The 12,487-nt window shown below is 38.3% G+C and overlaps 1 protein-coding gene across 2 annotated transcripts in view; it reads right to left on the reverse strand.

Annotated features, from left to right (window-relative positions):
* The window catches only part of LOC108718083 (splicing regulatory glutamine/lysine-rich protein 1), a 41,437-nt gene that overhangs the window by 21,163 nt on the left and 7,787 nt on the right, over positions 1-12,487 (reverse strand). For both annotated transcript variants that reach the window (XR_001935967.2, XM_018265680.2), the window contains exon 2: positions 10,040-10,173. Coding sequence is in view for 1 of the 2 variants with exons in the window: in XM_018265680.2 (XP_018121169.1) it covers positions 10,040-10,173 (134 nt within the window). In the remaining variant the exon portion in view is untranslated. The remainder of the gene's footprint in view (positions 1-10,039; positions 10,174-12,487) is intronic.

The following is a 12,487-nucleotide window of genomic DNA, read 5'->3' on the forward strand; positions in this document are numbered from 1 at the left end:
CGAGGGGAATTGGGTTCCTGGTTTGCAAATTACACACATGCACTTGTTGAACACGGGGGAATACTGGCCATTTAATAAGACTCCACCCAACCTGTCTGCATTGAATAGGAGCTCTGATTATACATAATATGGACACATGGTGGGTATAAACCAGGCCAAGTCTGGGCGACTATAGAAAACGCATCGCCGCGTGTACATTAGTGCAGGCGACTTTTCATTGTAGCCTATGGGAAAAACCGCTGAGGCAGTTTGGGGAGATAGTCGCTCAGAAAACGAGGCGATTAGTCACCAGGCGACAAAATCTCCCCGAATCTCCTTGTGTGAACTAACCCTAAGGAGACAAAACTCCCAGATGTAACAAAAGGCATTACATTTGCCCTGGAGCAGTAACCCATAGCAACCAATAAGTTGTTTGCTTTTAAACATGTGACCAGAAAATGCTACCGGCTGATTGATTGCTATAGCTTACTGCCTCTGGGCAGACTTAGGGGCAGATTTATCAAGGGTCGAATTTCGAAAGTAAAAAATACTTCGAAATTCGACCATCGAATTAAAATACTTTGACTTCAAATATCGAAGTCGAAGGATTTTTCACCGAATTTGGCAATCGAATGATCGAAGTAAAATAGTTAACAATTAAATCGTTTGAATCAAACGAATCGAACGAATGGTCTAGAAGGTCCCCATAGGCTAACATAGCACTTCGGCAGGTTAAATTTGCTGAAGTATTGAAATCGAAGTATTTTTAAAGAGACAGTACTTCGATTATCGAATACTCAAACTATTTTTACTTCGAATCTAATTCGAAGTCGTAGTATCCTATTCGATGGTCGAAGTGTCCAAAAAATTACTTTGGATTTCGAATTTTTTCGAATGAAGGACAATATATTGTAGTGATGTGCTGCACTGGTAAAACTGGTGTGTTTGCTCCAGAAAGACTGTTATCTTTTATATAAACAAGCTGCTGTGTAGTCATGGGGGAAGCCCATGACTATACAGCTTGCATAGCAGATAACAGATTAGCTCTGTAGTATACAATGGGATTCTTCAGAATTTATCTGTTATCTAATGTGTATCCTGTGCTTGAATGGCTGCCCCCGTGGCTACAGAGCAGCTTGTTTATATAAACTATAGTAGTGTTTCTGAAGCAAACACATACATTTTACCAGTGCAGGGCAACACTACATTATATTGTCATGCCTTTAAAACACTGAGCAGAACATTTGTAGGGTCTTCTATTCGCATATCCTTTGAAGAGATGTTCATCCCGGAGAGTTGCCATTCACTTCATTGCAGGCCTAAATTTGGAAAAGATGTCGCTATAATAACTCTGGTCTTTGTTCTATTTCATTAGAATAAACCTTTTCCCTTTGGAATGGACTTTATACTGAGGCATCAGAGACATATGGTAGGAGAAGAGCACATGTTCAGTAGATATCTGCTGCAGCAATGCATTGCTTTTATTATAGATACAACTTTCCAAAATTGCAATCTGTAAAGGCTGGATTTCCATAACCATAGAACTCATATTTTAGAAAAGGGGGTATATTTTCATGCAAGAAAAAGTACATTTATTAGACTATATATATATATATATATATATATATATATATATATATATATATATACACACACACACACACACAACAGGATATTCATGGTTCTTGCATAATATATAATATAAATACAGATATATAATTAAAAACACTACAATACCACAGCAAATAAAAAGTAAATTAAATATTGAAAATAGTTTGTAGCCTATATAGTTTATGGCTTTGGCTTGCCATTGCCTGTAGCCTTTAATAGTATAAGTGGTGGACTGGGTTTGCTAGGATAAAAAAACAATACAGGTATGGGACCTGTAATCCAGAATGCTCGGGACCTAGGGTTTTCCAGATAAGTTTGAATCTCCAAACTTTGTCTACTAAACAATCAGCTAAAACCAATAAGGGTTAATTATGTCTCATGGAGTCTATGGGAGCATCATCGGCGTAATTAGTAGCTTTCTGGATATCAAGTTTGTGGATAATGGATCCCATACCTGTTCTGAGATACAATTTTTTTTTTAGACATTACAAAAGCACATAAAGAACAATAAGTTCATTTAGTGGGAACTCAAAATGTGTATTAAAAACACCATTCACAAAAACTGAAAAGGTCATATTAGCCTAAATATATTATTATTGTAAGGACTTAGCTGTGTGCACATACAGAAATGATAATTGTCTACGCAAACCCTGATTAACTTACAGGTCAACACACAGATAAAAGTAAGTTGCTTTGACAAAGACAAAAAATATTTAATACAGCCATGAAACCTGTGATCCAGAATGCTTGGGTTTTCCAGATAATTTGGAAATAATAATTTTCCGTAATTTGGATCTCAAAACTAAAGTCTGCCAAAAGTCATTAAACCCAATGAGATTATTTTGCCACCAATATGGATACATGCAACTTAGTTACCATCAAGTACAAGCTTCTGTTTTATTGTTAGAGAAAAAAATTCTAATTATTTTATTAATTTGGAATGTAATTTGGAACGGATAACAGATCTCAAACCTGTATAAATGTTTTTTTTAAAGTTTTCTTGAAATATTATAGTTGAAATAAATTAAAGAACCAAGCACATATTTTTGGTTTGTTATTCCTTACCCCTAATCACTTGGGGGAAAGTAGGGATGCACCGAATCCACTATTTTGGATTCGGCTGAACCCCCGAATCCTTCACGAAAGATTTGTCCGAATACCGAACTGAATCCTAATTTGCATATGCAAATTAAGGATGGGAAGGGGAAAACATTTTTTACTTCCTGGTTTTCTGACCTAATATGTAAATTAGGATTAGGTTCGGCTGGGCAGAAGGATTCGGCCGAATCCGAATCCTGCTGAAAAAAGCAGAATCCCGAACCGAATCCTGGATTCAGTGCATCCCTAGGGGAAAGGTGCGTGGTTATTGATCATTATCCACACAAGGTTCTCTATCCTTCCTATTGCCTTGAAATACCCCAATGTTGCCCATTTTTTGAGCATTTATTGTAATAATACCCAAACTAAATGCATACAAACCCATTCTGTTGAATGTTCCTGGCCATTTTACATTGCATTTCAATTGCCAAAGCAAAACAGGCTCTAAACTGTCACCAGTAAGAAGGTGGCACTTAGTGCTCTCTCTGCCAAAAGCCATAGTGCGTCAAAAGAAGCATCAGTTTGAAAGAAAATAACACAGAAGTAAATGAATTTCTTATTCACATTCTTAGCACTGCTAATATGAACTAAAGCCTACCTTTTGTTAATCTAAAAGGGGGAGAGCAGGGATACTAGTTTTAAATTTAAAAAAAACAAAAAAACACAAAGAAGCAAAATAAAATGTACAGGAAAAGAAAAAACAAGAAAAGAAAAAACAAAAAAAAAAGAAAGGAAAACAAAATAACAGAGACAGGACGTCCATCTTCTGCCACAGTCTCCGAGCTCATCCTCACATGAAGTTTTCCCCTTGTCGGCAGGTTTAGTGGCATGGCAAACAGTGCCCTACTCAGGCAAGTGTAACAGGTCTGCCTTGGCCAGGCTAGTCATCTAATAATGCACATATATCACACAGAAAAAAAACATACAAAACCAAATTGTTAAAATTCTGTCTACTGTGAAATGCGGACATAAAAAAAGAAAACGAAGGGCATAAATGATGCTCAGGTTAGTGGAGTAAAAACACCACTCCCAACTAGTTTCAGTACATATATATATATATATATATATACGTATATTTTACTATCACACATTTAACAGGTATTTGATCATGTGAAAGATGGAGACAAACCAATATTTTATACTTTTATATAAACAAAACTAAAAAGGTTCTCTCATTTTAGGAAAGTGGTTAATATGTAGTGTGTTCTTCACTGTGGTAAATTCACAACAAGCTTTACTTATTATTTGCTTTACTTTAATTAGTATAGTAGAACAAGTGTAGAAATGTAATGGGCACAAAAAGGGGGAGAAAAGAAATAAACCCTAACAGAAAACTATACCCAAGCCAGTCTGCATTTTAGAGGAATTGTGGGACATTTTATTTTTTTTCCCCTTTAAAGGAACAGTAACACCAAAAATTAAAGTGCTTTAAAGTAATTAAAATATAATGACATGTTGCCCTGCACTGGTACAACTGGTGTGTTTGCTTCAGAAACTCTACTATAGTTTATATAAGCAAGCTGCTGTGGAGCCATGGGGGCAGTCATTCCAAACACAGGATACACAGTAGATAACAGATACGTTCTGAAGAATCCTATTGTATACTACAGAGCTAATCTGTTATCTGCTTAATTACCTGTGCCTTTTCTCCTTTTTTTGATTCAGCCGAACCCCGAATCCTTCGTGAAAGATTTGGCCGAATACCGAAAGGAATCCTAATTTGCATATGCAAATTAGGGGTGGGAGGGGGAAAATATTTTTTACTTCCTTGTTTTGTGACAAAAAGTCACAAGTTTTTCCCTCCCCACCCCTAATTTGCATATGCAAATTAGGATTCCGATTCTGTTCGGCCAGGCAGAAGGATTCAGCCGAATCCGAATCCTGCAAAAAAAGGACGAATCCTGGCCGACTCCCAAACCTAATCCTGGATTCGGTGCATCCCTACCTACAAGTATCGTGAAAGGTGACACATCTACCACCATTAGAATAATCCCCGTTACTAAAATATTAATTTGCCCATATAGCTAAATCCTGACTGATTGAACAATGGTGTTTTGTGGTGCTTTTGTATAGAAAGATATAATTAACTTCGTTTGAGCCTCAGAATATGCGCTAATGGGATGCTGTTATTCCTTGTTATGAGCAGTGACTGAGTTTGTAGAGAACAAATGTAAAATATAGAAGATCATTCAGTAATCTTTTCTGTAGATTAAGATTTTAATCAGGAAAAAAAAAGTAAAAAAATATAACATACAACAATTCACACTCTAGGAGCTTCTAATGACTTCTCAGGGATTATTAAATATATAAAAAACCTGGGCAAATAGTGGCCAACGGTCATTAAACTGTAAGGGTAAGGGCAAACGGGCAGATTTGGGAAGATTAGTCACCCCGGAGACAAATCGGCTCTTCTTCCGGGCGACAATCTCTCCGAACTGCCTTCCCGTCGGCTGTAGTGAAATATCACCAGCAGGATGGCACTTGCGGCACTTTGTTTTCTGAAGTTGCCTGAAGTTTCCTCGTGAGGCAAACAAGAAGAGGCGTTTTGTCGCCGGGTCAACTAATCTCCCTGAATCTGCCCATGTTCCCTTATCATAAGGAACATGGGCAGAAACTCTTGCTTTTCAACACCTCTGGAAGGATTTTAGGAGTAACACTAAAATGCCTCAAAAGTTCAAGCCAGTATATAAGGGCACAAAACAATCAATCTTCTAGCTCATCAGTTGTGAAACCAGGGTTGTCTCCTGCCACTGAACTTTCATGACTCCCAATGCTACAACTTCCTATGCAACAAACACATCTCAGTTGTTTATCAGCACTGGAATGCAAGTGCTATCTTGGACTTCAAGTATCTTCCAACAAGTTGTTGGCAAGAGAGATGCAAGTATAAAATCTATGACGTATAAATTGGGACTGGGTGTGAACCAGAGCAAGGAGCAAAACTGCCACAGGTGAATAACATTGCTCTTGTGACCCTTATATAGTAGTTCCCAAACTGCATTCCCTAGGGTGGATTAGAGCTGGAGAAGTCCAGTGTGGAGCCCAATTAGGTTGAGATTTGGAGCTCATGTCTAGTTGCTTTGCCACATACCAAACTTGCTAGTAATTTAGTGAGATATACTCTTCAAAATATGGCTGAATGTCTATTTCATGTAAACCGGGTATAAGCTAATGGAACCTGACCAAACAAAAGGACTTTACCCCCAAAAAAGCTCAAGTTCAACTAAGGGGCTTGGATACTACCCCCCTGGAGAATTTTATAGAGTCAGCCTACCAAAGATCTCACCATTTTTAAAGACTCATGAAAAGACAGAAAAAAGAAAGCCTGTCCTACACCTAAAAAGCAATGCTTAAAGGGGTTGTTCACCTTTGAGTTAACTTTTAGTATGATGTACAGTGTGCTATTTTGAGACAATTTGCAATTGGTTTTAATTTTTTATTATTTGTGGGTTTTTGAGTTATTTAGCTTTTTATTTAGCAGCTTTCCAGTTTGCAATTTCAGCAAAACAAATTACCCTAGCAGCCATGCACTGATTTCAATAAGAGACTGGAATATGAATAGGAGACTGGAATATGAATAGGAGAGGCCTGAATAATAATAATAATAATAATATAAATTAGCAATAATTATACTTTTGTAGCCTTACAGAGCATTTGGTTTATTTTAGATGGGGTCAGTGACATATATTCGAAAGTTAGAAAAGGTCAGTAGAAGACGGCAAATAATTAGAAACTATATAAAAAAAATAATGAAAACCAATTGCAAAGTTGTTTACAATTAGCCATTCTATAACATACTAAAAGTTACCTTAAAGGTGAATCACCCCTTTAACATATAACTATCCTTGGCTCAAAAGCTTAAACTCCCAGATTCCCTAAACAAAAGAAGCCAAATAGCAGGAGCTCGGCACACACCTAATTGTTGGTAGTCTTTATTAGCATAAAGAAATCTTACAAGCAAAGATGTTACTAGGGAATATTACAGCTAAATGGTTACCCTCAATTTATATGAATGAATGTGCCTAATTGTACCACAGAAAATAAAAAAAATGCAGCACTTGTATATTCTTTTAATTATAGCTCTTTTGGTAATTCTAGGGAACACTTACAAAGAAAAGTTCTTTACAATTTACCCATCAAGATGTCTGCTTACTTTCCTAACCCAGTTATGAGAACTAATAAATCACATTATACACAAAAATGGATGTGGATTTGCAAAGCATCATGTACAGTTGGATTAGGGGCTAGAAGTCCTCTTCAGTAAAAAGCAGTAAAGTGTGTAGCCCATATGTCATTGCTACTGAACTCCTCTTATGTTTGGGAAATGGGCACATTTTTGGCCAATAAACATTCCCTGTTCATGAATTTTCCCAGAAAATATTATTGAAACAAATAACACCAAGGGGCAAATTCATCAATGGTCGAATTTCGAGGGGTTAAATCCCTCGAAATTCGACTGGGGAATAGAATCGAATAGGCAATTCGGGCGAATTTACGCGCTGGCGAATAGTCGAATTGGCGAATATTCGCCAGGCGAAAAGGCGCCCGATCGAATATTCGCTCGAAGGATTTTCGTTCGATCGAATGCCTTTTTATTCGATCAAAAACTTGGAAAACAAGTTTATGGGACTTTCCCATAGGCTTTTAAAGCAATTCGGTAGGTTTTAGGTGCCGAAATAGGCAGTCGAAGTATTTTTAAAAGAGACAGTACTTCGATTATCGAATGGGCGAATATTCGCAGCGTTTTTGCGCTCGATCTATTCGAATCATTCTACTCAGGCGAATTTACGCCAATACGATAGTCGAGGAGCACAAAAAAACACTCGAAATTCGAAGTTTTTTAATTCGAATCCTTCACTCGAGCTTGATGAATCGGCCCCCAAGTGTGAGATAAGCCTAAAGTCTAAAGACACCTGTCCAGTTCGGGTGAGAGCACATTAAAACGGCGTCCGTACATTGGCCAGTGAAAGCAGTCCAAATCAGCAGCTTATTGGCCAGTGTATGGGGCCTCAGGAAGGCCTGCTGGATTGATATCTATGGGGTACGTTTGACAAGGACTGTGTCAGTACAATTAGCTTGATTTGGCCAAGCTCATGAGTGGTCAAATCGATCAGAGATGTGCTTGTTAAGCGAGCTCTCAGGCTTAAAGGGGTTGTTCACCTTTAAATTAACCTTCAGTACAATGAGTGATATTCTGAGACTTTGCAATTTGCAATTGGTTATGATTTTTTATTATTCATTTAATTAATTAACTACCCTAGCAACCATGCACTGATATGAATAAGAGACTGAAACATGAACAGAAGAGGGCCTGAAAAGAACTATAAGTAATAAAAAGTAGCAATAGCAATGAATGTGTAGCCTTACAGAGCATTTGTTTTTACATGGGATCAGTGACCCCTATTTGAAAGCTGGTAAGAGTCACAAGAAGGCGGCAAATAATTCAAAAACTGTAACAAATAAAACATAAAGGCCGATAGGAATGTTTCTTAGACTTGGCCATTCTACAACATGCTAAAAGTTAACTTAAAGGTGAACCACCCCTTTAAACAGGTAGTGGTGTCTAAAGCACATGTGCTGGTGACTGAGGGACCTCTGTATGATAAGCTGAAGTTAGAGATAGCGTGGAGGCTGTCACAGTTATTTCTGTCTTCATCAGTGCATTGCTATAAGTGACACCTTTTTTCTGTAGCACAATATTTTACATCTGATAGGTAGACCAAAGTGAAGGCAGCTGACATGTATATACAAACACCTCCACCCAGTGGCGTAACTAGATATTACTGGGCCCCACAGCAAATTATTTTTCAGGCCCCCAAAATTTTTAGCAGTTGACTTGTTTTACCAATATTTATTGAAACTGTATATGAATTAGGGCCTCGTGGGACCCCTATACCTCCTAGGCCCCCCTGCAGGCGCAGGGTCTGCTTCCTCTATAGTTATGCCCCTGCCTCCACCTCAGCAGTTTATGTGCTATATAAAATGCTTTCTGTGTGCTAACTCCAAAGTAAATTTTCCAAAGACATTTCAGCTCCTAAAGTGCTTTCTTGGCCTTATGTCACACATGGTGTTTTGTCCCCACAATTCTTCAAGGGACACTTTATGTCATTACATAGATAGTTCACATTTGAAGTACCTTTCAGCATGATGTAGACACTGGCACTCAAACACTTTGCAATTACTCTTCATTTTCATTTCTTGCAGTAATTGGGATATTTACTTGAATTATTCTGTACTTTAAAAGGAGAAGGATAGTAATCTATATTTGGGGTTGCCAAAAGTTAGGCACTCCAAAGTGATTGTATTTACTTAACTCTGGCCAGTGCGCCTTTCAGCAGAAAACTGCTGGTTTGGCGTTCTTCCAGCGAGTCCCATGGAGCTATTGTCTTCTCCGTGTCTTAAATTTAAAATTTCCCGAGGCGGACTCATGAGCAGTAGAACAAAACAGTCAGCTCTTTGGCTAAGGTTTGGCTTTTCGCTCTAATGCACATGCGCAGTCGTGAGAAGAAAGAAGATGCCAGAAGAGGATCGCTCGGTGGTGCTCGCTGAAATACCCCCGGATCAGTGCAATTTCCTGCAGATAGGAGCACCGGCCCGGAGTGTCAGGAAAGTAAATACAATCACTAGTGGCTAACTTTTGCCAAGATCTGATATTGGTCAGGTTGGAAATAGGCAGAATAAACAACGAGACCGAATTAAAAGATTAGAATTGATATATACATACTAAAAGTTATTTTAAAGGTGAACTTCCCCTTTAAAAGTTGACTTCTGCTCACGTCCCATTATGGTCCAAGGAAATCTCTGTGCATTTGGTGCAGGGACAAGTATCCTGCATCATTTGTGTCTGACCATGTGTTCCACAACAGTGCAGTGTCAGAATGCAATGTGCTCCAAAAGCCAAAGATCTGATTGGATATGAAGCCCTGCAATGGCTGATGTTCTTGGCCCTTTAAAGCAAACTGCTAATACAGGCAGGTTTTTTGTAAAGTGTGATGCATCACTCTTGTATATCTACAGAACAGCAGTTCAAAAATTACTTCTGAAACACCAACATACATATATGTCAATGTACTACCTTGATGTCATGTGAAGTTTCCACTAGAAAAATACTACAGAGGTGAAAAGGGGTGAATGGGATTCACAAAGCTATAATCAGAACGTACAGTAAGTTTTCAGCCTCTAAATATAATATAAGTGTGTGTTAAATATTAAGGTGGGTTGATGCTGTATACTAATTACTTTCATTTGCATCTGATATTATTCCAGGTGCAGGCGAGATGATTCATGACATCACCCGCTGTAAAACACAGACTGAACAATGACATCACATAAAAACATCACAGATACCAACCTTCTGCACAGGGCACAACTATCAGAGCTCTGTCAATAAAAACCGTGTTAGTTAGATGCTGGGCCACTCCGACACTCGAGGGGTCACGATACTTAACATAACAAACTTTGGAGGAAAAAGCAAGGGGAGCGTTGCTGAAAAATAAGAGAGAGACACAATTAGTCTTGGGAGACTAAAACTCACAGTAAGACATTTTCGAGTTGCCTTTTCTTTTAAATTGCTTTTTTTTTGTGCTAACGGGGCAATGATAAATAGATAAAGGAGATGTTTAAATACAGTATTTTTCAATACATTATTTAATATTATTATTGCAATTCCTCAACCTAAAACATTGTCCCTGATACAACTAGCTCAATCATGGTTTTTGCTTTGGTAATAGGGTTGGGATCCAGGTTGGAGTTGGGTGCGGGTCTGCAAAAACAGACTTACACAGGTCTCGAACCCAATGTGATGGGTCCAATCAGGCTGATTAGACCATCATCACTATGTCCAACAATTAGATCATAGAGAGAGGTCTACAAAGACTTGTCTGACGGGAACCAAATCAACAAGCCATTGCATTGAGCATCCAAAAGAATTTTCAGATCTGCCCTCTTCCCTGTCAGATATACATTGGGCAGGTATGTCGGTGGGCCCTATACACTGACCAATAAATTGCTGATTTGTTCTGAAGAAACTGAAGCTTTTATAGATCTGTGTGTGGCCATGTTTATGGCAATTGTATCCTAATATGAGCAAAAGCTGCTCTCTCTCTCGCAGGGGATTACATTCCAATCAAGTAAGAAAGCCTGTGATAAACAATGACAAAAAAACAGAACCTCTTGATTATCTGTTTCACATATACTGCACCCTGAAGCAGAGAGACCATGAACGGAACACCTTCCTGGGTCTAAATATTGAAGGAGTTGTTGATCTAGAGTCAATATGATTTTAAAAAGATGTAGAGAATGATATTCTGAGACAATTTGCTATTGGTTTTCATTTTTTATTATGTGAGGTTTTTGAGTTATTTAGCTTTTTATTCAGTTTGCAATGTCAGCAATCTGGTTGCTAGGGTCCAAATTACCCTAGCAACTATGCACTGATTTGACTGGAATATGAATAGGAGAGGCCTGAATATCAGATGAGTAATAAAAAGTAGCAATAACACTGCATCTGTAGCCTTACAGAACATTTGTTTTATAGATGGGTCAGTGACCCTGTTAAAATGCTGGAAAGAATTAACAGTTAATAAAAAAAAACCTAACAAATAAATGAAGACCGACGGAAAAGTTGCTTAAAATTGGCCATTCTAGAACATACTAAACATTAGGGCAGGGGCACACGGGCAGATTCTGGGAGATTTAGTCACTTCGATTTCCGAAGCCACCCGAAGTTTCCTCGTGAGGCAACTTCAAAAATCGAAGTACCGCAAGTGCAATGGTGCTGTTGTTTTCTCATTATAGCAGACAGAAGGCAGTTCGGGGAGATTGTCGCCGCGCAGAAGAAGTGATTAGTCACCAGGCGACTAAATTGCCCTAAATCTGCCCGTGTGCCCCTGCCCTTATCTTAAACTGAATGCCCCCTTTCATGTAAACCCAGAAAGGATTTAAAAAGGTTAAATTACCCCACCCTCCCACTGTATTGACATGAGCGTATTCAATTCGATTTATCTAAAAAAATGTGCATAAACACTATTTCAACTTCCAAAAATAAAGTTTTTTTTTACACATATATACCTAATTCTGAGAGGAAACCATGATATCATACCCTGTATAAAAAAGGATAAAGAAATGTGCAAGTCCCTTGTTGGGTACAGTATTACTGTAAGTTGTTGCTTAGTGGTAGTTTTTGGTACAGAAAATCATTGCAGAGAGTCAGAACTAATAACAGTCCCTACAACATACAGGAATATGTCACTTACTTCCCACTCCCTTGCAACCTTTTCATGCAAATGGTTTAGAGTTAGACAATTGCCATATATAACACTGCCTTGTTAGCAGGAGCACATCACAATAAATCAGAAACTTTTCAGAAAATGAACCAGAGTGCTGGATGGGATTTATTGCTTCCAAACTTGCACTAAAGGAATCTATCACTCAGACATATACAATATATAAATAATAATACACATAAAAAGTGCTTCACTTGTGCCAAAAAACGTTTCAGGCCCTTTATCAAGCCTGACAGGGGGCTTTACAGCTGGCACCGACGCTACAAAGGAATTCTGAGACTCTGTGTAGCGCTTTCTGCAATTATTGTTGCACATTCTGTGTGTCCTTACAATCAGTCAGCAGACCCCAGGGTTGGCAGAAGATCAGCAGCCGCTGGTGAAATGTGACTACCAGAATAAAACAAAAGGCTTCAGCTATCAGCAGATGTTGGGGAGGTCACAGATTTGAGGTCCCTGCCACAGATACCAGGTCATAAATGTATATAGAAGAAAGCTTGTAAGTTTCTATTAATAAC

Source organism: Xenopus laevis, chromosome 1L, assembly GCF_017654675.1.
Source record: "Xenopus laevis strain J_2021 chromosome 1L, Xenopus_laevis_v10.1, whole genome shotgun sequence".
Taxonomy (NCBI): domain Eukaryota; kingdom Metazoa; phylum Chordata; class Amphibia; order Anura; family Pipidae; genus Xenopus; species Xenopus laevis.